This window comes from Leuresthes tenuis, unplaced genomic scaffold (genome assembly GCF_036924035.1).
Source record: "Leuresthes tenuis unplaced genomic scaffold, fLeuTen1.0.hap1 SCAF_7, whole genome shotgun sequence".
NCBI lineage: Eukaryota > Metazoa > Chordata > Actinopteri > Atheriniformes > Atherinopsidae > Leuresthes > Leuresthes tenuis.
The window spans coordinates 8955278-8981829 of record NW_027325361.1 but is presented as its reverse complement, the minus strand read 5'-3'; the positions used below and the strand labels follow the sequence as shown (position 1 = coordinate 8981829).

Sequence of the window (26552 nt, the reverse complement as noted above, 5' to 3'; positions counted from 1 at the left end):
TAACAAAGATTTCTTACATTTAGTGTCAAATGACTTGGTCACAGTCATGTTTGTCAAAGGTGAAGGTGGTCATAAGGGAAATTCTTAAGAGATTCCAGTAAAACGAATGAGACAAAAATATGGGCATGGCCATTTGCTCATTGGGGAAATGGTCTATTATTACTCAGTGCTTGTGTGTGACAAAATAATGTGAGCCTCTGGGATTACCAGCAAATTTTAAGGTGATGGGATGGTAATAAGGAGTCATTGGGGCCTTTCTCACAATGGCTAATAGTAGTATTTTAACAATCAGGAAAACTCTTGCCAACAATGGTGGGCATGGCAGGGCTGCCAGAAGAAAGTCACTTCTCTCCAAAACGAACATTGCTACGGACGTTGCCAACATGCAGACTGTAGATTGATGACTGACAAGAGCGTGGACCAGGAGAGTTTGCCCTCATATATGGAAACATGAATTCTAAATTATATTAGTGAATTCTAAAGAAAAATGTTTGGACATCTGAATCAAATCGTAACAGAATGTGTATCATCCAGCAAGACAGTGACCAAAAGCAAGAGTTGTTCAACCAGAGAACGGTTCAAGAGAAGTAAGGTTTATGTTAAGTAACAGCAAAGTCAAAATCCTGATTTTAGTCCCCTGGAAATGTTGTGGAAAGCAAGTAGTTTTATTCAGAGGAATGGGCTACAATTTCTATAAGCTGATGTGCAACACTGAACAAATGTTTTCATATGTTTAGGTAGTGAAAGCAAAGGTTTGTTATTCTCCAGTGAGTAAATTAATTTCTATCCAGCAAATCTGTGATTTGATTGACTGATTTAGTCTTTTAACGTTCTTCGGTATTTTTTACATGAAAAGCCTTTTTTAGCTTAAATAAAGAGTTAATAAGGAAAGGAGGAAGGAAGGAAAAAAGAAAGAAAGAGTAGTGGGCTACTTCGGGAGGTTCCGGATGCTGCCGAGCTGAGCCTGGAGCCATGACGTAATCAAGGAGCGACGACTGCTTGGATTGTTGTTTCTTCAAATCGTGGCCAGGCGAAACTCAGTTTGTTATTTGATAGACAAGGTAAGGTATAACCGTGTTTCTTTGGGGTTTTTAACTACATGCTTGGCTTATTCAAGTCGAGACTTATTTGAATATGGACTTGCAACTCCTCTGTCTTTAGACGCCTTCAACTTCCTTCTGCAAATGGAGGAAATCGCTGCTTTGTGTTTTGGCTGCAGCTAGCTAAGTCGGCTAGCTTCAGGGAAATTACTTTCTTATACTAACTTTGTGAAATGTCATGTTATACATAGGTATTTCATCTGATGGCACGTGGTATTTTGTAATTATGCATAAACACGCTCCATTTGTTCGATGTCAAATGTCAGAAAATCCCAGTTAACGAGGTAGTTTTAATTAACTTAGTTACTTTCTGAATGTGTGACTTTAGGTGTCATTGCAAAGATGCTAAAAACTGACTAAAGCCCAGAAATGAAAATTTGGCACCTCAGTAATGGTGACACATCTGCCATCTTGTTGACATTGCTCACGATAATTTTTCCTTAATTTAAGGAACATATTTTCAGGTTAGCTATGTAAGTCGAGCACTTGCCTTTGTGTGCCAGTGATTCATATGCCCCCACGTTAGAGCAACAAATGACTCCCATCTCAACACCACTTAGTTGAAAATAATAGCTCTGTAGTATTTCTGTTAGCGACTGATCACAAGCAAAAAAGAAATAGATGAAAGTGCAACAAGTAAACAGCAACAGTGTAGTGACACTAATGTTTAGCATTTAAAATAACCTACATGAATTTTGTGCACACCCTTTTATATGTGCTGAGTACAGACAGTTGTCCACTTACAGTGAACTGTAACCCAGGAAAATGGACGAATGGCATTTCGTGCTGTCACGATCTTGAAACTTACCTTGACAGCATTTTGTCATACAAACATTACAGTCGGTGATTAAATAGCTTTTACCTTTCATTTAGTCTATACATTAGTTTTAGTTAAAACAAACAAACAAACAAAAACTTTCCTTCTGCTCATTAATATGTACTTGGTCAAATATATAAAGTTAGCCATCTAAAAATAAACGCTTTATGTCAGTCAACAACAACAGAGAAACAGACTAATAATCTAAAATGACAATGATGAAGTATTAGTGGAAATAAGACATTTCTATTATTTCTGTTAGTGTCATACAGTTGTTTGCTGAATAATGCAAAATGCTGAAGTACTTTCATTCAGGCATGTAAGCAATAAGAAACATTCTTAAAAGGTTGTGTACAGTTACGATTCACATGTAGAGATTTACTTTGAGATAAAAGTTACAATGATATGATGCCAAGTTGAACTTTAAAAAGAAGAAGTAAAGTCAAAATTAATTGTTTTGCAATTCAAATTATCGAGAGGCAGAGTAGAATGAAACGTTGGTCCTTCTAGCTCAAAGACTGATATGTTTATTACATACCAGGAGGCGATAGATGCAGTGTCATAACTAATTCTGGGCAAATAGAAAGTTGTGATGGACGTTTCTCTAAACTTGTTTATTTATTTTTTCCTTTCTCTTCTCTCTTTCTCATCATTTTCCAACTTGCTCTGATTAGGAGACTATGGTGCTTTTGAAACACTGAAGAACACTCGCACCCTGACATGTCCTTGTCTGCTGTCATCCGTGATTTCTGTGGTGGGAAAGGCTTGAGAACAACTGCTTTTCTCCACAACAAAATAGTCTTTCAGAGGAACATTTGGAGAAAAATTTGAGCACTATAAAATAAAGAAAGAACAAACTACAGTATTTGTAAACCAGCCAACCAAAAGGGAGGAGAGGGCTGCAGTGTGGAAAGGGGGTCTTGGGGATGGGGTTGAAGAGCCAAAGGGGGACGTCATGGTTCACAGCGGCTCTGCTTCCCCAATGAAAACGACAACATCAGTGTCACCTCAGTTAACTGTTCCTGCGACAGCACCTCCTTTAGTGTCTACCTCTGGAGGTACCACAAATCAGGATCTGAAGCAGATCCCTACAAAGTTCATCACTGCAGACCTTACATCTAGCTTAGGTTTGACCCAGCCCTCTGCTTTGACACCTGCTGATACAAAACCCCATGTTGTTACTTCAGCAAACGCATTAAACACTAACTCGAGTCCGGCACCGGTCTTGACCTCTAAACAGACGCCAATCCCTGCTCAAGGCCCAGTCAATGGCCGTACATCAGGCCGAAGAAGGACTCCTAAGGCCTGCGACTGCTGTGGCCCCAACAGTGAGGGACACAATGTCAGAACCTTGGGTCGAGGGAGGGGGAGAGGAAGGGGGAGAGGTAGAGGGGATGGCAGGGACTTCGTGGACATGCCTAAAAGAAAAGTGGGGCAGTTGACACTTATCAAAAACTTTGACTTGACCAAGGAGAAAGTACAGGAAGTGAAGGATGAAAGTGACATGCAGGGGAACGACACTCAGTCAGACACCCCTGACGCCATGCCGGTCCCAGTCACCTCCCAAGATGGACCAATAAGGAACTGTGTTGCTTCAGAGAGAGGGGCTGTGCAGAAAAAGGAAGATTTGTCAGAAGTATGCTCAGTAGATGCAGGTGAAGCAGATAGAGGAGGTGGGGACAGAGGGGATGTGAACAAAAGATTGTTGGGAACAACATTCAGGGGAGCGCTCATGGTCCGAGGTCGAGGGGGAGGACACGCAAAAGCCATAACTCCATCAACAATGGAAGTTAATGCTCAGACAAAAGAGAGCGTTAAAGGTAGTGTTGTCATCAGTTCAAGGGCAGGTGCCTTAGCCCAGGCAATGTTGGTGCAGAAATCAGAGGAAAAACAAGATTCACAGATGCACCGCAGAGACCAAAATGATCCTCGCTCAGTTGATTGTCCGTTTGGAAATGGAGACACAGTAAACTTATCTGACACGGAAGGAGAGATAGAAGAGGACAGCATGATTGTGAGTGAGCCTACAGATGGGCAACTGTCTGTTTCATTGCAACCAGGTCATGCTTCAAGATTAGGAACTTTTCTGGACCTTGACTCTGACTTGCAGATGGACCAAATCCTTGATGGAATGGACCAAGTTCCTTTACCAGTATCTTTGTCCAATGGAAATGTCTCTACAGCAACAGACCGTGACCACACATCCACACCTATGGAGGTGGAAACTTCCCACCCATCCATGGCTCACCCTTCCAGCCACAGCCCTATTACGGTGAGCAGCGTGCAGAACTGCTGGGCTTTAAGCGACCACAGACTGTACTGTCAGCCTGGCACCTGGGCAAAAGATGAGATGGAAGAAATGTTGGTTAAAAATCAAGCAGAAGAAAAAAATAAGGATCCAGATACACAGAAAAAAGAGAGCCTGGAGCAGCTTACTGATGCTGTTCACGGTAAGATGTGATAAGAACACACACTTCCAAGGTCTTTCTGGCCGTCTGGTCTAATGAAGCATGCTAAATGATTGATGTTTTAACATGGAAACTTAAAGGTGCACCTCCTCAGGACATCGGCCCTTTTTCAGTCGCTTGATGTAAAACATTTACGAACCCGTTCATGAAACATAGATACACGCAGACTTGATCTTAACTTGAGTTTGTGCATCATTAAGAGCGCTTCTGGCTCTTGTCATTTTCCCCAAAACAGGCTTGTTTCCACAATAGAAAATAGTTTCATTGTTTGTTTCAATCACTTGCAACTGATTTTAAAGCCATTTTGTGGTAGGCCTACATGAACCGAGCACTGTTGATGTTAACTAACTTAAAATAGGTTTGATTTTTCTTTTCTTTGTAGCATCATATCTGTCTACACAGCATTAATGTGATATATTAATAGTACTAATACTCATCCTCAATTCCATAAGATATTTTGTCTCTCAGAACACAATTTTAATGAAAGATACATTTTTGTTTACCAAGAATTTGATCAAATCTGCACAAATTATACAGGATTATGTACTTTTGTTTTGGGGCAGCAACAAATGTTTGCAGATAAACTTTATAAACCAGAGAACAGGGGTTGAGGATGTGCAAGATCAATAGTTTGCATGTTCTTAGATTTAAAAATGCAAAACAATATAGTTTAGTACACATGCCTACATTTAATCAATTTTAAATGCTGTGATTGCTGGTAAAACAGATGAATCCATAACCATAACCTAATGATTCATATGATCGAGTTTCTATTGACTTATGTTGTAGAGTTTCTGGAGAGCTTCTATGTGAAATATGGCAGCTTCACTCCTCTCAGTGAATCTGATGTCCTGGAACACCTGAAGAAGAAAGGCAACTCTGACCTCAGAAACAGGTCAGCGCACACACACGCATGTATGCATACATACACAAACACACCAACATCTGATTTCAGCTCTGTGAGCACTGATGTAGAATGATTTTAAAAGTTGACAAGCTACATTTTCTTTGAGTTGAAACCATTTATTTTTCTCTTCTGAAGTGAAATCTGACTGCTTAAGGTTGTTTGATACGCAGACTGGCTCAGAATAACACCTATGTTTATATATCCCATCAACCTTGTCTGCGTGCACTTTCAGTCACAGTAAATCTTATCAGAGAACTGCATTAAGAACTGCAGATTTGACTAAATGAGAACTGTTAAAGTTGAGCCACACTTTACAGTTTAATAGACCATTTCTACTAGCGGAGTAAATCTATCCATTAATAAGAAGAAACACTCTTTCTTGTTTGATCCTAACTTTCACCAAGTCGGCAGTTTTTACATTATTGTAATGATGCTACTGTTTCGGGAAAGATCAGTTCGGAAACAGAAATGCCTTGATTAAAATCCCATTGTAACACTTTTATTTCTGGTAATGACCTTTGTGTTCACTTACTGTTTTTTTCTGAATTTCTTAAACAATCAACCCTTTGGCATCTGTCCTCTTATCTGAACCTGTCATGTTCTATTGACTGTCATTAAGAATGTATTAAACAGATGAAGTCATATTTGGAAATGTGGCTGCATTCTTCCTCACCGTGGGTCTGTTTCATATCTGTTGAAGTGGACTGGACATTAAAGGGGAGATGACTCGGTACAGGGCTGGGCTGGCTTCTGCTCCGATAGCTGGCTTCATGGTCATGTATAATAAACACACACTGAGCCTGGATGACCTCAGCACGCTGGAGGAACAGAACTGGCTCAATGACCAGGTAAAGAGAGGACAGAGAGGTTAACAGATATGCAGAATGCTTTCTCCATCCAGTAAATGCACTTTAATCTGTTATTTATAGATTCAAAAGTTGCTTTGTCTTTGCAGTCTTTGAATGACATTCATTTCTTGCTCTGTTCTTCTGACTTCAGATTATCAACATGTACGGAGAACTCATTATGGAGGCAACGGAGCACAAAGTAAGTCTGGGTGTGTCGTGTGCTTGTGCTTCAAATTTTATCATTACAAGATGAATATCTTAGTAAGTATCAGATCTAAGTGTATGAGAAAATGTTCACGTTTTAAAGACCTTTTGGGTGTAATGAGTTTTAACTTCTCTCTCTTAGGTTCATTTTTTCAACAGCTTTTTCCACAAGCAGCTCGTTGCCAAAGGTTACGACGGTGTGAAAAGATGGACTAAAAAAGTGAGGAGGAAGTCTTAACACTATCACTGACTGCAGCTGGATACGACTTTTATTTGCCACTTTGAGTGAGAGCTTTATTTTAGTTTACTGCAGGAAATCAGATTTAGCTTAACATGAGCATGTCTGTATGGTGTGATCGACTAAATTCAGCGTGTGAACTGCATACATTCAGCAAATCTTAAAACCACCATTTCCATCCAGCTGACTGCCAGACTTTGCAAGTAGAGGATGTCAGAAGTTTTTTTTTTATGCTCAACCTTTCTTTCTACAGTAGAAGGTATTTGAGTGTTCTTTCATACATTAGATCATTTGTACTTGAAAACCAGGCTTTTATATTGTTCTCTGTGTTTAATGACTATGTGGACTAATGCAATGCTTTGTTGTTCTTTGTATCTCATCAAGTTTATGGTAATTTGTGGGTTTCTTTCAGGTCGACTTATTCTCCAAGTGGCTGGTGTTAATTCCAATTCATTTAGAAATACACTGGTCTCTTGTCACGGTCACCATGGCAACCAAAACCATCAGCTACTATGACAGCCAAGGCATCGTCTTCAGACACACCACAGATGTGAGTGCCGCCATGCATGCTAATGTGTTTAGGTTTTTGTTCGTATGAGGCAAGATCACCAGACATAAGATTGCTGATGTCCTCGTTGGTGTTGTGTTAACACAAACCTGATTGCACCAGACCAGAAAACTGCCAAAACTTGAGCTTTTGTAGAGGTGGTCGCACTTTAATGATGATCAATTAATTAGGTGTATTTGCTTTGCAGCACCTCACTGCAACTTTATTCCAATGTCAGCAGTAAGGCTGTACTTAGTTTTTCACATTGTGCTTCTGCATTTTGACTTTGTCTTTGTGTTTGTTGTTAATCTGAGGTTGTGTTAACTCAATTTTAAGACCTAATAGTGATCAGATTATCAGATTATAAGCTTGGACACATACAATCATCGTATTAAAAGTTGATGTTCTTCCTTTTTCACAAGACTGTAGCTACTAGCAGCAAAGTTGTGATTTTGGGTGCCTGAAAGATTTCTACATAACTGCATTAATACCATGCAGTTTTGACTGCTGTGTAGATGTGGTCACATTTACAAAGGAGAAAGGTTTCGTGAAAAGTTGGATTGAACTATGCAGGCAGTATATGAAACAATGAGTTTAGCATGTCATAAACTCATTAAACCACATGTTTTGATAATGCAGTCGTTGTGTTTGGAGAGGTTGGGGTCCAGCTAAAGATTATGGAGATTAACACCAAGGCATGCAGTTTCCTGGTTAAATCTGTTTAACAAGACAAAAAAAGATTTGATTTATGTTCCTCTATGGCACTTCTTGTACAGTTGACATAATTTTTATGTCTCCTGAACTGAAATTTAAGCCACTGTTGAAGTTATGAACTTTTCTCTTTCTTTGGAATGTGAACGAATTACAGTGTTACACTCTTGTCTTCTGAGCATAACTCTGACCATGTGTGTGTGTCTTTGTTCTCTCCTATCAGAACATTATGAAGTATCTTTTGTCAGAGGCGAGAGAGAAGAAGCAGTTAGCTTTCCAGAAAGGCTGGAAGATAACCATTATCAAGGTAACCGTATCATACTGTGTTCATTTTGTGCCTTTAAAACCTTTACAGGCAGTTATTTGCAGAGCTCACTGTAGAATATGGAAAGCATATCAAATATTGAGATAAAGATAAAGAAACTATTTCATGGACATTATAATATCATCTTGATTTTGCTGGCATGTGCCTGTTATAAGGAATGTTTGTCTAACACTCATCCAGCATCTTTACTTTTTAAATGGTCTGTGTTGAATTAAAGCAGATAAAAATAGAACAAAAACAGCTCTTAAAATCAATAGAACATAAAGTAATGAGTAAAACAGAACACTGTACCACAGCTGGTCCAGCTTGTAGATTCAACGTATGCAATATTTCATGAAACATTTTGAATCTGTGCGTACCTAAATATGCCAGCAGGAGGGCATTAGGGTTATTTAAAAAGTCAAGCCAAATAAACTGAATATAAGCCGCACCCTCTAATATTAAAAAGAAAATCCATCCGTACATCCAAGCTGCGGGTGTCCACATTGTAATATGAGATATTTACACAGAAAGATGTAAGACATGAGGATTTTTAATTAAATGTGTATGCTAACGTAAACAAATACATACTGCAAATGCTTTTTTCTCCGGGCAGTGCCTGTAACACCGATGATTTTAACTTAAAGACCTATCGGTAATGCACAAAAACGAGGTGTAAATGCTTTTTTTTTCGAACAGTGCCTGTACCACGGCTGAAAAAAAAAATCTCATCTTAATTTTACTGGTCTAATGTTACAAGGCAAAATGTTTTTTAACATCATGAAAAAAAAAAAAAATTATTCGCACCGTATTTTATGCCGCGGTGCTCAAAGCCTGGGAAAAAAGTAGCAGCTTATAGTCCGGAATTTATGGTAGATACTATGTGGGTGAAGCTGTTATACATTATAAAGCCAAATCGTTTGTTTAAAGTATTAAATTCACTTCTGTTTATTAAATTACTAATTAAGTTTGGTGAAGGACAGCAGCTAAATTCTGAAAAAATGGTCTGCTTTATTGCTTCTTGAATGCTTGGCTGTTAAATGTGCATTAAACAGTCTGATAGTTGGACAGAAGTGACCATGAAAGGGACCCCGCTGCTCAAACCAGGAACCCTCTTGCTGTGAGGCGTCAGCTCTAACCACTACACCGCATGCACCCCTCAATTATTTGGAATAAGAGTTATACATTGTCTGGCACATTGACGTTAATGAGACATATTTTTCTAATTAAAAATGAGGAAAACAATTTCGGCCTATGCATCCTGAATATCTGTTATATTCAGGTTATTTTTCAGTCTCTTCACACTACAAAGTCAAATAAACAACACAGCAGCATGCATATAACTGGATATGTTTAGAGACGTACACCTTGTAGTCCAGGGGCTTTTAGCATTGTCTGCCTCCCTGTTTGATTGTGACTTGTTGACTTCTCAGGGTATTCCTCAGCAGAAAAATGACAGCGACTGTGGAGTTTTTGTCCTTGAGGTGAGAGTATTTCCTGTGTCCTGTTCCCTTTTTTTTTTTTTCACTCTCTTAGCTTTATTTATCTTGTTTCACAGCCAAATAAATCTGCTTCCTGCCTCTGGTTTCTATCAAGCTTTTATCAGTTTTTGCCCTTTAATGTGGAGATTGGGGATCTTTTTTACATTGCTGTCCGTCTTTCTTTGTCAGTACTGCCGTCGTCTCTCAGTAAAGCAGCCCCTGCTCTTCAGCCAGGATGACATGCCTCGCATTAGAAAGAGAATCTACAAGGAGCTGTGCGACTTTCGCCTCAACGACTGAACAGCTGCGTAACGGTTGCCTTCACTTACTGTCTGCTTCCCTGGTTACATAAGATGTTCTGTCCAAGTCTGTCATTTAGCATTTCTCACTGACAGTCTGTTATATAAGCTAACACAACTTGGCCATCTGTATTCCAGGGAGCCCTAAGTGCCACGTTCCTCTTTGACTGACAGCAGTGGCGATTACTTGAGATTTTCTGTAACTTTGGGAGTTCAATATCAGTCTGTAGCCGAGCGGAATCTTATTTGCAAACTTGCAGAGAACTACTGAAGTGGCCTCCTACTGACCCTCGAAAATGTTGGACACTGGACACTTCACGTTGCTTCTGCTTTCTACATTTGCTGTCCTGAGAGGATTTAATCTGTATGGCCTAACAACAACAACAACAACAAGAGAACACAGTGCTAACTTTGACTGTGGAAGCTGTTACACCAACATGTACCAGGTGTGCTGGTCAGATCAACCTTCATCCCAAATGGAGTGGCCTTACCTCCTAAAGGGCCATTTTAACATGAATGACATTTTTAACAGTTCATTTTATGCTGGACTTTACAGCTGTAGTGTACTTACAGTTATGTGCATGTTTTATAACATGTTTGAAAAGCTAGCATATGTGATACAGTGGACCAGCTGTTCACTTAAAACTTGAAGGTCTAAGTTAATTTCCCTCTCTTTGCACGGTTTGAGGCCTATCCGTTGAAGTCAGAAATATCCGTTGAATGTTCTGATCATGTTTTTTTTTTTTTTCTTCTTCTTCTTCCACAAACTACTGGCTTCAAACCGGGATCAAGATTTTGCAACATCATTTTTTGTCCAAAGTGTCTGGTTTATGACACCCTGCTTCAACCAGTTTCTTAATAAAATTATAGTTTTTGATGATATTTAGTTATTTTTCCTTTGCTGTGAGCACATACTTGTGTTGAATTTTAAGCCAGCATAGTCCAGCCCTTTATTGAAAACCATTTCAAAAATACTTCTCACAGTTGAGTCCATGCGTCTTTCAGGCTCATTTGTAAATTTTCTGTTATGCTGTAAAACTAGTTGCTGATACAAGGACCACCAACTTTATGCTGTGCTTCAGAGTATGGATGCATTAACACAGGTGCGTGATTAGAGTGGCTTCCCAACAGTGAGAGAAGTGGACCTCAGCCACTTTGATTAAATTCCTCTGTCCAACCTGGATTTGTTGTTATGTTCACTTATATGTATTTACAGATTGTGTTGTACCTTTACTGGCCTACTACTGTGTGTGCTTGCTTTTGCTAAAAACCACAATGGTTTCCAGACTGTTTTTATAGTTGTTATTAAAAGGCCAATACTGCTGGGACATTTGATGCACATTTATTTCAGCAGTTATTAAATGCTTATCTACAAAAGTCCTTGAGAGATAGTTAAGGTTAAAATAAGAATGGAAAGAAATGATAAGAATGGGTTGTTAAAGTAAGGAGAGTAAGTCACATGCAGGTTCCAATAAATCTTGAAGGAACTGGCATGTAGAACGTTTAACAACCCTTAAATATTTCTATTTTTTTTAATGTTTTAGAACTAAATGGCTTTAGTTCATGTTTTTTTCTCATCTGTCTACATGGGTTTGCCAACAATGACAAAACAACAGCATGTTTTTGAGTGGTTTCCTGCTGAAATAATTAGATATTTAAATAAGTATTCAGATCTGCTGTCCAGCTATTCCACGGGCTGACACAATTATGAAACTTTAGTAGGGGACTGCCCTATGAGTGAGTTGCGATTAATGGCTTACTCTATTAACTTGTATGTACTGTCATAGTATAAGCCTGCTAATAATTTAAAAATGTACTTAATCTGATAAAGAATTAGAGTTATTGATTTATTAACATATAACAGATGTCTTTATTGTCGTCTAAGGAAAAACTGCACAAGGCAGATATGTTGGTAGAGCAAAATAAGACCATAAACTATCAGTTAGTCATTCATCTCTATCAAATGGTAAAAATGTACCACAAAAAGTAAAAAAATATTTTTACTCAGCTGTCATTCAGAGGAATGAAGATTATCACATGTATGCTGGCATGACCTTTAACTACATTGTGGTCTATTGTGACAGGCTTGCCTTATTGACTAAGGTGCTCATATTCAAGAGGGTAAACTCCTGTCTTTATAAGGTCTTCCAGTTGATGATACATGTCAGAGTGAAGACCAAGCCTGCAGGTTGAGAGTCTTGCGTGTAGACATGTGAGGCGGGACTGTCTGAAGGTACAGGTCAGAAAAGGAAATTTCTTCATCACTGAGAGTTGCCATCATCATTCTGATGTTTGAAACCACCAACAGACTTCCTAAAACCATCTTCCGAGCCAAACTGGATTATTATATACAAGTGGCTCTGTTGGATGGGTATCACACAAACTAACAGATGTTATGAATGAGATCTGAATTCCTGGAGATGGGAAAATCTTACGGGCTGCACGGTGGTTTTGTCACAGCAAGAGGGTTCCAAGTTCAACTCCCGACTGGGGCCTTTCTGTGTGGAGTTTGCATGTTCTCCCCATGTATGTGTGGGTCCAAAAACGTGCCATAGTCCACAAACATGCATGTTAGGTTAATTGGTGTCTCTAAATTGTCCCTAGGAGTGAGCATGTGTGGTGGTTTCTCTGTGTGGCCCTGTGATGGACTGGCGACCTGTCCAGGGTGTACCCCGCCTCTCACCTGATGACCGCTGGGATAGGCTCCAGCCCCCACGCGACCCAACCAACGGATTAAGCGGGTATAGAAAATTGATGGATGGGAAAATCTTACAGAGGGAAAAAAAAAAACACCAATTAAGCACTACAACTCTCAGACCATATTGTTAGAGTGGCCAAAATGGCTGCCCTATGGGAGAATGCACCTGAATGATACCGTGACCACAAGAAATCAAATCCTCTCATCTAATGAAATTAAGATTTATTTATTTGCCCACAGTTGTCAGCAGTGTGTGTGGAAGAAGCAAGGTACTGAGCATCTCTATATGAATATCACGCCTACAGTAAAATAGAGTGACAGCTGCATCATGCTGGGTGGATGATTTACTGCAACAGGGACTAAGAGATCAGTCAGGGTAGAGGGAACAGATGGACATAGAAAAACAACCTGAAGCAAAATGCTAAAAGATCACAGGAGGTCTTCTGTACAAATCTGAATATCATTGTGCCCCAGCCAGAGTCTGGACCTGAATCTAGTAGAACGGGATCTCTGGAAAGACCAGAAAGTGGCTAACACTCCCCATGCAAGTTGAGCTTAAACCTTTCTGCCAAGAAGACTGAGTGAAGCTTTAAAAAAGCATTCCAAATTTGTTGTGCAGTTCCCAAAAATAACTGATGCTGCTTTTAAAGCCACAATATGTTAATCACGTACTGCATCAAGTTGATAAATACTCAAATTTATTTGTAAGGCACAATTCAAGAGCAGCTCAAAAGGTGGCATAAGACAAAATGTGAAAAGGTGAAATTTAAGAGAATAAAAACAAACCACAAAAAAATAGGAAAATAAAATATACTATGCAGTAAAATGTAATTATCAATATCTTTCTATCAATTCAATCAGTCAAATGGCAGACGGGAAAGTCTTATATATAGATAGATTCATGTTTGGTTTAAAAGAAGAGCTGGTGCAGACCTGCAGTCCTATGGGAGTGTTTTTCCCCACATTATTAGTGCACCAGAACTGAAAGCAGCTTCTTGATATTAACTTGGAAGACAAAAAGCAAACATGCTCTGTATGACTTGAGGTGCCTAAACAAATCCTTGATATACAAGATCTGGAATCTAATTTGGCCCAAAAACAAGTTAAAAACACTTAGACATTTTGTCATCAGGAGAGGTGTGTGTAGATTGATGAGAAGAAAACCTTCTAAAATCTTAGAATCTTAGAGTCTCCTCATAAAAGATAAAGTACTAATGCACTACTAAACAATCTCCAGAAGAGGGAGCTGCATATCAGCAACTGTGTTTCTTGCTTTCTATATTAATTTATCTATTTATCGGCTTTTGCTCGGAACACAAGGTTAAAACATGCCTGTAGTCTTGGAGCTCAATGAATGTTTAGTGTTTTGCTGTTGGGCACCTCACCAAGGACTCCTGCTAAAAAGCAAGAGCTCGACCCGTTCTCAGGATGCTCACTTGTTTGAGACTGACATCAGTGCTATGCACCATAATGTCATAAATAAAATCTAACAAATTCAGGGTTGCGTAAGGCTGGCGCCCATCCCAGCTGCCATTGGGCAAAAGGCAGTGCACACTCTGGATGGGTCCATCACAGGGCCACATATAGACAAACAAACTATGCACACGTGAGGATTTTAAACCACCACACAACCGTGCAGCCCGAGGCTGGATCTGGTTTGAGGTTATTGCAGATATTACAACATTTCTATATTTTTCAGATTTCCACAGCAGAAAAATAAATTGTTAGCTTTTTTCGGATCATTTTGCGATAGTTAAGAGTTACTGAAAGACTCAAAGATATTTTTTTCCCCCATTACCATTCCAATAACGTTGCTTTACTGCCAGCAGTGAAATGCCTGAAACATAGCCATCATGGAACAATGGAGCTTCTTGACTATGCCTCAGGATAAGATAAGTAGAAATATGTGTTGGAAAATGTTTTATGTCAAATCTTGAAGGACAGGTCATTGCAATTTTAATGTGGTATTAAAAGATTTTCAAAAAATGTCTTCTGCTCTCCAGTTGCAGCAGTTTGCAGTGAGTACAGAAGAAAACAAGAGTTGGCTCTAAAGACCTTTATATGATGCAGTATATGATGATGAGGCTGCATGAAAACTGTATTTCCAAATCAAAAAGAGAACATAGAAACACATCTTTTACTAAAGTTAATACTAAATTCTTCAGTTCAACTTTATTAAAAAAAAAATCAATTCCCAGAAAATGAATCTGTTGCAACTCTGATAGCAACTTGATATCAGTTTTTAGATCCTAAAATACTGGGATGTACTAATGTTTTTTTTTTACAATAGGGTTTTGCCCATGACGAATTTGCTATTGGTCCAAATAATGGAAGCGATCAAAAGAAAGAGAAAAAAGTGTGAAAGAAATAAGAGAAAACTATAGTGCCAGTTTTATTAGCAACTGAAGTCACCATAGTATAGATGCAGAAAGAAACAAATGATCATAAAAGAGTCTCTGTCAGGAGTCCATCTATTTTCTATACCACCTTAATCCAATTCAGGGTCGCAGGGGGACTGGAGCCTATCCTAGCTGCCTTTGGGCGAGAGGCGGGGTACACCCTGGACAGGTCGCCAATCCATCACAGAGCCACACAGAGACAAAACAAGAAAAATAGCAATGCACGCTCACGTTCACTCCGAGGATCAATTCAGAATCAACAATTAACCTGACATGCATGTTTTTGAACAGTGGGAGGAAGCCCGAGGACCTAAAGTGACATGCAGACTCCACACAGAAAGGCCCCATCAGGGATTCAAGCCAAGAAGCTTGGTTTAAGGCAACAGTGTTAACACCATGGGGCCCTTAGGTGGTGAAATGTGATGTAATCACATTTCAAAAATAAGCTTTTTCAATGCTTTTCTACAACAAAATCTAATATTTTAGAGAGGGGAAAGTATCTCCACACTTGGCCTCAGAAAATGGCCCTCTCCATCACCACTCGACCACGTTATTGCCACTTGAACAATATTCTTTACTGTGAAAAATCTTTAGATAATCTGTAAATCTTTTTAAATCCTGTGCCGTAGTCGTAATATTTCTCAAAGTGTTTGCTGAAGGCATCAGCATGAAGACAAACACCACACCTGAATGTCAGAGATCAGAATAGGACAGGTTAACTTATCCCTCAGAGGATGCCTGAAGCTATGGGTATCATCAAAGACTTCTTGGCTGATCTCCTTTTGAGTTTTTGGCTGTGGTAATGTAAGGCAGTCCAGACATCCATTAGTATGTGAGGTTGTCTTCATTTTCCTTTCCCATTAAATCTAATTCAGCTCTGCATAGGCAGGTTAAGTGCTGCAGAGGGCTGCTTTATCTCACTAATGTGGGGAAACTATAGCTCATAGGATGAGCTGATAAGTGGCAGGAAAAAACTGCTCTCCCTCTGTGGGAGGGTGGGGTGAAAGCTTGCTGGAATAGGTCAGACCTTCTTTGTTTTCTTTTACTCCACTTTCCTCTGCAGGGCATTGTGATGCCCAAATGTCTGGACCCCCTAAATTCAACTTTGACCTTACTGTCCAGAGACAAATTTAATTTGTAGCCAGGGCTTAGAATAATTACAGCTGAGAGCTCCATATCCAGAGCATCCAACGAAAAGGATGAGGAATCTAAAATACATATAAAAAACAGAAGCTCAGAGCTCAGAATAAAGGTGTCATTGCTGATGAACTAAGATAATTCAGTTTTAAAAGCGCAGCAGTAAAGGTGGTCAAAGTAAAATGTAACACTTTAAAGTAGTGCCAACCCAGTAGTTTTTCTGCCGTTTTCCTTTTGGAAAAGCTCTTCAGATTAGTAAAGCTGTACTGAAATACTTTAGTCTTTTTCCTGCTTTGGTTTGGGAAAAAATGTCACATAGGCTTAGAAAACAAAACCTGGGTAGGGTAAGAAAACAATCATGATTAGGGCTAAATAGCATTCATGGATGCTATTTTAATCCTTCATGTGCTCTTGCTCTCACAGCAACTAGAGGTTGTATATTCTTTGAATAATTTGGCCTTAAATGCCTACATGAACAAAAGCAGCGTGGGCACACTTTGAGGAGGAGGAGGATAGTTTCACCAAAAAGCACTCAAATGCAACAAACACCTCAACAAGCACATAAGTAAAGTCAAGAAATATTAATGGTAAGAATTTGGAGAAGTCGCAAATCATCTATTTATTTCAGACTATCAGATTTTTTGGTGTGAGATGAGGTGTGTAAGACCAGTCTGAAACCGTTTCAATGAAATGCATGAACATTCTAAATGTTCTTGTGAATAGTAAATTTCATGTAGTAAATAGTCAATGTCAAACTCTGCTCCTCACATTTCATAGAAACAGACTTTAAAGAATCATGCAGAACACACGTAAAACATAATCAGGTCTTACGGCTGACGTGATAGTTTGGGTAAAGACCCTCCAGTTAGCTTGTTTCATTTACCCCATCATAAAAACCTGTCACGCAGTCTCATATCATGCTGTATTATATTATTACAACTACATTTACACTGAATCTTCTCACTGTTCCTAAAGATTTGCCTTATCTTGTTTTCCATGACAGTGTTTCTGTTCCTATGGAAAAAAGAAAAAAAATGGCAAAAATCGCAGCAGTCTGCTTAATAGATAATTATTTTAGTATTTGCTTTTACCAAGGATGATTCACTCAGTTTCATTAGTTTGTATTGAATATTTCTGCAGTAATTAGGGAAAAATCTAGTAGAAGGATTGAATTGGGTAGCTGGATGAAGTGTGGGCATGAAATGAGGGATTTGTCTTAAAGGAGATAAAAAAATGAGGATAAAGCTCTGAATATGAGCAAAAAGAAAAGTGCGGATCTTAAAAGGACAAACATGGATATCGAATGAACTAAAGAAGCTGGGTCAAATGAGAAAAGACAAACCCAATGGTTTGGGAAGATCTTAGAAGGTCAGTGCTGCAGGAAGGATGCAGTAATCACAGATATTCTGTAGCTCCAAACACTCTATGTGGACAAGAGACTATAAAAAGTACTTATGTAAAGGCAGAAAGAAAATTAGGGCTATGGAACACATACACACACACATCAGCTCATTTCTATCCTCTTCTCTGTGATTACATACACTTGATCCTAATACAGTCCTAACCCTAACAAAGTCTTTCTCATTTACACATTACTCTTTTATTTTCAGGCAATTAAATAAGTGTGAAATACAAGCTAAACCTCAGCACCATTTTCTACGTTCATCTCTGCTCTGCTAGAACTAGATTTTACAACAGCAGCATTGTATGTAAAATTATCACACACATAAGGGTGACTTTGGTTATGTCTAGTCCACGTGTAGAAAGATGTCAGAATGGGATCCTCTCATTTCTCTGTTTTGTGTCACCTTGTTTCTTCTCTTCTCCTTCCTGGGTGATCTGGATATTAATCTTAGCACAATTTCTTGAAGGATATCTCAAATGTTTTAATACATCTGGAGGAGAGATGATACTTGTCATGTAGCCATGAGACAGGGTGTGCAGGTGTACCCTTAAAGAAGTCTTTTTTTTCACCAATGACTGTGCAGAATCGTAAAGTTAAATAAAAATAAAATCACAAATTTGCCATCACAAAGACTGAAAAGATGGTGTGCCACACATACTGTATTTCATAAATCTTTAAATCTTTAAACTGAGACTCTGATGCAAGAATATCTCATTCTATCCAAAACTGATGTCACAGCTCCTGTCTTCTTATATCCCTTTCTTGCCTCATCTGCGTCTCTGCTGCCTGATGCAGGGATAAAGATGTAAAAAGAGGAGGGAAATATTTAAACCAAGTCTGTGTTAGCAGCCATGCAACTACAGTTGAGTTTCTGTGCTTTGGTTGCTTCTCTGAAAAAAGGTTTGGTTAGCAGCCATGTTAGATTTAAATCTTCTGTGCTGACAGTTTTTTACTTGTATACCTGGCTGCAGTCTGTATAATATGTCAGCATTCCTGTGTGAAGTGATTTCTGTACCCCTTTGTTGCCAAGTGCTTCAGAAAAAAAGTGTTGGGTTTCTCTTTGTGTAAAATACCTTGAGATTAGTTTGGGAAGTGCCTCTCAAGTTGAAATGAATTCACTAAAATACTGTTGCTTCCCAATTACAGAGTGCAAACCAAGTTATAACCTCAGAATAACAATTAATGTGTTCATTTTTCAAATTATGTAGAATGTATCTCGTATCCTGAAAAAAACCTGCCCACACAGGTGTACAGTGTCATGGTGTCAGCTGGTGCCTCAACAGTCTTGCCTCCTTTCCCCTCTCTCCTCTCTGTGTGCTTAATTGCAGAGCCAGCTCCTGGTGCGTGAAGCAGGTGCAGCTGCAGCTCATTATCCACACTCCTCATGAGAACCTGTTTGCTTCATCCACTCCTCACCAGACTGTTGCACTGCATATACAGTAAATGAGGGCTCCTCATAGATTCTTTGCCTCCAAGCCTTGTTAAGTTTTTTTCTCTAATCCTGCTTTTGTTGTGTCAGCTGATATCCCATAATCCTGATTATTCACTGTCCTAAACTGCTTTGGAGACCAAACTTCCTTTCATTCATCCATTCCTTTGCACTTCTTGAGTCATTTGTGGTTGCCAATTCACATTGTATCACATTCATTATATTTCTTACATCAATAAAGAAAGACTGCATGAAAGACATTCATTTTGATACCCACGGTTATGTTATGTACCTCTTTGTCTTTACTTTTACTGGAAATCTGGTGATGCTACCTTATTTTTAATTTTTGAGGGCATAATGCTCTGCCTTCTTCATTTTTTCAAGAAGGCACAGCATTACAAAGTTCTGAAAATCATAAAGTTGAGATTTGTGATGGACTGTATGGTGAATACTTGGTTAATTTGTCAATATTTACCTTCTATCCATCCATTTTCTGTACCCGCTTAATCCATACTTTGGACAGATCATGAGTCCCTCACATGGTCAAAACGGAGACAAACAACCATTCACTCTCACTCCTGCTGTCAATTTAGATTCACGAATTAACTTAACTTGCATGTTTTGGAAGGGAGAAAGCTGGAGTATCTGGAGAGAACACATTCATGCTCAGGGAGAACATGCAAACTCCACACAGAGAGGCCAAAGTCGGGATTCAAACTGGAAACCATCTGGCTGGGTAGGGACAGTGCTGTCATTACTTACCTTTCCCTGGCTTTTCTGATCCCATTTTCCAGATTCTCTTCACCACGGCATCTTGCTTTCCTGTCTGATTCTTTGAGATCACCTGTCATGTATGATCTCTGCCTGTTTTCTGTTAGCCTGGCAATGTTGCTGGAGTTTCTGACCTTTTCATCTCCTACGAGATTGTGCCTTTTTGTTTGCTTTCCTATCTGCTAAGTTTGCCTTGCTGATTGGTTACCAGTGTTTCACCTATGCCATGTTAGATGATCTGGGCTTTCACTTTGGGTTGGTGCTCATCTCTGCTTCTGAGGCTTTTCCTGATTCCACACCATATCAATCATGATAAAAACAAAAGTGGGGTAAAAAAAAAGTGCCTATTAAAAATATCAGACCTAAGAAGCTGACCTGGGTATTAAATATGAGACAAACTAAGCCTACTGGGAAGGTTTTTCTTCAACGTTTTTTGATGGTAGTGCATAAAAACTTGAATATAGCTGATTTTTCTATTTTTAGAAGCAAAAACACACAAAGGTTTACACATTTACACACTGACTCATTTACTGGCACAAAATGAATTATCACAGATCTGGTTCCTTTTTAAGCCATTGTTTGAGCATTCATTGATTCAGTCAGTCATTTCAGTTATTCAGTCACTCAGTCAATCAGGGTTAGAGCATCTGTAAGCACCACACTGACCCAGCAGTATTTACTCATCATCTCCCCTCTGCAGCTTCCTGCATAACTCTGCCAGCTACTTTACGTCAGTCCTATAGCGTGCTGGTATATACAGTACATCTCTACATTTTAATCTGTCATCCTTTATTCATACAAGGCACAGTAGCTCCCATTTTGAATTGTATCAGCATATGTGTCATAACAATCAGTGGGTCCAAATGCTGATCTGAGCTGACTGTTGTGCAACAGATGGGCATCTTAATCTTCTCATGATCCCTGCCTCCATCAGCACTTCTGCCATATTACTATGGCATCTGTGCATCTTAGCAGAAACAGCAGATGATGCAGACATTCATTTCTGAGAACATTGATGACAAAATGAGCTGATTAAGTTGCAAACCTGCCTAAACAGGTTTGATATTTGGCTGAAATAGGCTGTTATTGTACTACTGGGCACTTTTTTCTACATTGATGACCCACAAACGTTTTTTGTAATGTTAGGAAAAGTTGTCTCTTTCAGAGATCACAGTGGGAGTTTTTGAAACAACCTTGGCTTGTATTACTTCTAATTAGTGATGCTATGATTGCTTATTCTCTATTGCATTTCATACAGATTAGCAAATTTGTATTGTTACTGTGGGAATGATAGTTTAGTCAATAAAATACAGAAATTTGGCTTGCATCCGATTAAAAAAAAAAGTCACACACTAGTAGCTCTTTGAATTTTAAAGCCTAGCACTGTTTTGCTATGTGTGATGTTTTCTATTGAAACTTCCTTGGTTAAATCTATTATTGTGCTATTCTGCAGATACTTTTTGGTTAAATCCATGATCATGTGTGCATGTGTTCTTGCTTCGTTATATGCAGTAAAACTTCAGATGTCTATTCATTACCTTCAGGACCACATTGTAATGGGGTGAAACCTTAAGCATGTTACTTTACAAAATAGGAATTATATGGAATATATAGCAACAGAAGATTTGGCTGATTATTTTTACTTTTTTTTTTTTAGAGTAAATGTAGCCAGCAGAGGAAGCGGTAGAGATGAATAGACACTGATCAGGTTAAATGGTCTGTTAATAACCTCAAGTACTCCTATTGTTGGTGAGATAGACAGAGAAAAGACCAACACAGTGACGCATGCAAAGGCTTTACTGTATAAGTTTCCTCTTCTTTATGGTCCTACAGCTTTGAATAGCCTTTAACTTCTCTCCTTATTGCCATGACAATGCCCATTAAGTAAATCAAAACAAAATGTCTCTGCCATCGTAACCATTTAAGGTTTCCTCTACAAGAGGTTCTTAAATAGAAGTGACGACTTAGGAAAATTAGCCATTTTAGCTATCAGGAAATGCAATTTGGCTTCATATGCTGAATAACACAGAGATGGATTTTCATTCTGTGAGTTGGTTTACACAGAGAAACACACCTCTCTACTCTAACTGTAAGGAATGTTGTTGATATTTTGCTTTCTCTGACTTGTACCCTATCATAATGTTTCAGTATTGTTGGAAATGAACTCTCTCGATATGAGTTTAGAACTTAAGTTCTAAAAAAGATTAAGAGAGGGGTTGCAGATCTGGATAGACAAAAAATAAGGGGAAAAAACTACATTGTTTAAATAATGCAAAATAAATGCAATGTATGGTTCTTTTTGCTGGGTACTAAACGAAAAGCTAAAATACAATCTAGTTTCTACACTTTGGCTTCTGTAATGTTTTAAAACATGTAGCTTTGATGTTGGGCTTTTTTTTGTCTTTATGTTTAGTGAAAGTAACCGTCTCCTGGCTGTTCCTTAAAAAACACACAAAAAAAAGCTCCCTATTAGCCCTGAACGCCCCTCCAAAACATTGCTCAAAGCTACTTTTCCACCTTTTTATAAAAATCATGTCCTTACTCTCAAGTTTAAACCAGATTGGTCATGCAAAAAAAAGAGCACAGACAATGCAAACCTCTTAGTGTGGACTAAGTGAACTCCTTTTTTTCCCCAAAGTTCTAGATGACTAAGTTAGCAAAGCTGTCGGTTACAGCCCTGTTACATCTTGAGAGGTTGCCCGTTCAAAGCTTGGCTGCTTTGCAGAGCGAACTTCCGGCCTGGGGATTTAAAAATGTGTTGATACAATGCTTTTAAAAAAGTGAAAAAACAAGCTTCCAAGCTTTGGAAAGCTAAGTTTCCGCAGACATTTCTGTTTGAAATGAGACAGAGGCAGCAATAAAATGGTCAGGCAGTGTTTCAAGGCATTAAACAGCTGTTGTGTTAGTGCTGCAAAGCAGAATCAGTTTTTTACAAGATTTTCTGCCAGTGTAGCAGAGGGGGGTTGGGCCTTTTGTTCTTAAGATTAAAGGGAAATCACGAGGCTCTATTTTATTGCTCAGTCGATGACAGAGATCTGATATGAAAGAACCAATTTTTCTGTGAGCCTTGATGCATTTGCAGGACGCCACTAATATTATTTTCTCCTGTTATTATTACCAAAATAAATCACATGTAGCAGATAAAACTATCAGTTAATCCATCCTTTACTTTTTAATATAGCTTTTTTTGTTTACATTTTAGAACTACCATGAAACTCCAACTGCTGATGTCTCAAAATTGAAGTGGAAATTGAAAAGTAAAGGTAGATGCAATAAAAGCACCTCTGGTGTTCATACTTTTGCATGTATTAGTTAAGCTTTTCACAGTAGATAAAACAAAACCACAATCAAAATCTGGCAGCGCAAATGACTTTTTCCAATGTTGTAATGGTGGCTGGCTTCAAACTTATATCCCAGAGGAGATACTCAGACATTTATTGGCATAAATATTGAGACATTCTGCCGCAGATATTTGCAAATACATCAGCTTTTAGCTATTGTCTTAGACAATGTCGTGTCTGATGTTTACCATTCTGTGCAAAGTTGCCTTGGGAAAATGATAAGAAGTCTGTTAATTGCCATCTGTGTAAGGGAGTTATGGTTCTGAATCAGGATATTTTGAGAATAACATACTCCCCAGTAAGTTTGTCCAAGAATAGGCTCAAAATTACGCTCACATCTTGCAACATCTTCAAGGTCACTAAGAACAGGCAGATTCTACTTAACGAGGACCACACCCTCAGTAAGTCAGAGATTTTGGGGAATCCGGGCTTGACACATCTCTCCAGACTTGCTGCATCATTCTGTTATTCTGATACGGACCTGGTTGACAATAAAGGTTTCTGTGTTTGACCAAGTCTGTATCAGCAGAGTTCTTCCTGCATCATCTACACACGGCTGTTTGAAGGCGACCATCCCCAATACACCACAATAATCAGTGGATTCTACACACAGTCTGAAATTTTGGTTCTGCATAATGCTCTATTTGTCTAGAGTGCTTATCTGAGTTTGTGTTGCTTGAGAGATTAATCAAGGCTAATGCAAGAGATTGCATAAATGTAGATATTTCTACAGAAAGTTAGTAGAGATATTTCTGTACGTGTGCGTGTTATTGGTTGCATTTTTGTGTGTGTCTGCCTGGTCCTGACAGATTGAGGTTTGTTTTGTGGTGTGATGGGAAGAGAATATTCTGAATTTATCATTTCATGTATGAAGTTTGATTGTTTTCCTTTTTCATCATTCTATTTTCATGTAGCACAGTGCAGCTGGACATGATTGAAATGATTATCCGGTATAGCTCCATGGTGCTGTCGCAGATCGAAGGTCTGTGGAACAAGAATAACACTGAAAAAGTGCAATTCAAGACTCAAGAACTTTCTCATTTTGTGCAAACACAATGAAATTGCAATGATATAAATCTCAAATAGTGCATATGTGTTTAAAACTTAACATATACGGTACCAGTCAAATTTTGAACGAACCTATTCTTTCTAATTGAAAGGGAAGTGTTACTTTGGGGTGGGTGTGTTGTGTGGTGGAAGTAGGACCCGGATGCAGATATTTAAACTGAAAAACCTGATTTATTTAAACAGTCCAACAAAAAGCGCGGCTGAGCCGGTATACAAAAACCTGACTAGATCTGTGAAAAACCTGACATGGATAACAAGGACAACCCCGATAACATGAGTGACAATGGCATGGATGATGGTGAGGATCTGGCAAAGGAACATGGAAAAACCTGAGAATAAATACTGAGGGGAGGTGATTGGTGAGTGAATGCATCTGAGACAAAACACAGCTGATGACCAGGGCAAAAGCGACTGAGGGAAAAAAACATGGCAAAACTAAACATTAACCAGACACTTAACCTAACAAAACTAACAAACATGACAGGAAGATGTGTACAAATTTGATCATTTTGATTTTCTCGGCGCAAGAAATGAGACAGGACTGAGTAACAGTACAAACATATAAGGTAAAGTATGTAATAGATGTAAGGGTGCAAAATGCATCAGCAACCACAAATAAAGTGCGGGGGAAGGTCTTGGTTGATAGCCATGGATGTAACTTCACCACCAAATCTAACTGCATTACAAACTGATTTTCCCATCTATTGAAATTGAAAAATCCCAAAATGCTGTGAGTTTATGCACCTATATTCAGTTATTTGCATGTACTGTCCAAAAGATGAAGAGATACATCACAAACTTCAATATACATTACGTTTTGTGACAGTTTCTGTAAAAATAAGCTGCAGAGTAGTGCTGCACCACCTTTTATGAACATACCTTCAGTGTATTTGTATGTGGGCAAATTGACCTGACCTGCTTAGCTGATAGGAGTGACTTAAATACATGTGGTTCAGGATATTCCAGGTCTTTACGATGTATTAAGCTCTCCTCATACAGCTACAATATTACAGTGAACATGTTTTTGAGCTTACAGCCTACATGCACTTCTATGACTGCAATAGTTTGTTTGTGTCTCAGTCTTTGACCTTATGCCAAAATAAATGTTAGCATGTTAGCATTTACATTTGTGTCTGCATATGCTGGATGTTGGCTCATGCAAAACTAGCATATTTACAAATATCAAAGATTGAAACAAAGCCATGAGAAAAGGCCAGACAGTTGATGTATGATAGAGAGATATTTAGAATATTTCATGCTACATATATGCTGTATATATAACAGCATATATGTATATGTGTATGTACATATATTCATATATGGACAACATAACTGTCAGTGACAGGTTGATCTATCAGTGCACAACCACTTTGTGAGTCATACACAGAGATCATACTGTGAGGACTGATAAGTTAAACTCACAAAGTGGAGATGAGATAGCACAATGTGTAGGCAATGCCTCTCAACAAGCCTTGCTCACTGAGGAAAATGTGTAGCACAAGTTTTCTAAACCAATTATCTTTGTGTGTGTGTGTGTAGGATCATATAATATATCACAGGTTTTCTATAATGTTTTTTGGGTTTACACGCATTACATGTTCATGTTTGTCAGGATGCAATATGTGAAATCACTGCACAGAGTGCACCTGATCTGGAAAAGGATATACAGTGTCTATTCCAAATCAGCTGTGTTCATCTGCACCACACTCTACAACCTCTTGATAAAAAGAGTCTGATTCATACTCAACACCATTTGTAACCATTCGTAACTGTTCAAGGCTTTGCAGAGTGTTCGGCACGACTGCGGAAGAAAGAGCCAAACTATGGTTTTAAAACGTCTTGTTGGACACACTTTTTACTTATATAATACACAACATAGTGTTCTATGTACAACAAACTACATGACAGTAAAAAGTGAAAACATACCTCATACAACTACTTAGAAGGCAACCTTGTCCCCAGAAAGTGCGCTCCAATTAACCTTTTTTACAAAAAGAAAAAATTAAGGGAATTCCGACATGCCTAGCTCAGTCCAACTTCCGGCACAATCTTTTGACACAGGGCACATTGGTTCAAGTTCAGACAAAAGATTTTAAATGAAAGAAGTTAAAGATTTGATTTATATTTTCTGTACTTTAGGTAAAATAAGATCCACATATTTTTAGCACATATAAACCTTTAAAACTCACAAGATGATAAATAACTATAAACAATGAGCACCTGGCACTTATACCTGCCTGAGTTAGGATCAGGATTTTTAACTTTTATCAGAAGAAAACACAAAACAAAGTGGGAATTAGAAGTGGATATGAATTTTCTCAGTGTTCTTGTAGGCAACACAATTCATAATGAAAGAGTTTTAACAGTTGCCTGTTAACGT

At 38.6% G+C, this 26552-nt stretch overlaps 1 protein-coding gene across 3 annotated transcripts; it reads left to right on the top strand.

The window, feature by feature from the left end:
* Nucleotides 1-966: 966 nt before the first annotated feature.
* Nucleotides 967-11252, top strand: LOC140311668 (uncharacterized). Of its 3 annotated transcripts, none has more exons than XM_072389118.1 (11): nucleotides 967-1061; nucleotides 2592-4367; nucleotides 5175-5280; nucleotides 5993-6140; nucleotides 6292-6339; nucleotides 6487-6564; nucleotides 6995-7132; nucleotides 8064-8147; nucleotides 9578-9628; nucleotides 9815-9933; nucleotides 10063-11252. In XM_072389118.1, exons 2-10 carry the CDS (start codon nucleotides 2873-2875, stop codon nucleotides 9923-9925), a joined length of 2259 nt encoding a protein of 752 aa, XP_072245219.1. In that variant the 5' UTR covers nucleotides 967-1061; nucleotides 2592-2872; the 3' UTR covers nucleotides 9926-9933; nucleotides 10063-11252. The 3 variants fall into 3 exon arrangements, with proteins under 3 accessions (XP_072245219.1, XP_072245218.1, XP_072245217.1); XM_072389117.1 differs by having other exon boundaries at nucleotides 9815-9939; XM_072389116.1 differs by having other exon boundaries at nucleotides 9815-11252.
* Nucleotides 11253-26552: the final 15300 nt, after the last annotated feature.

Coding starts and splice junctions, on each gene's coding strand:
- LOC140311668 (XM_072389118.1), top strand. CDS start 2,873: ATGGTTCACAGCGGCTCTGCTTCCCCAATGAAAACGACAACATCAGTG. Junction 5,281..5,992: donor AACTCTGACCTCAGAAACAG/GTCAGCGCACAC, acceptor TATCTGTTGAAG/TGGACTGGACATTAAAGGGG. Junction 8,148..9,577: donor GGAAGATAACCATTATCAAG/GTAACCGTATCA, acceptor TTGACTTCTCAG/GGTATTCCTCAGCAGAAAAA.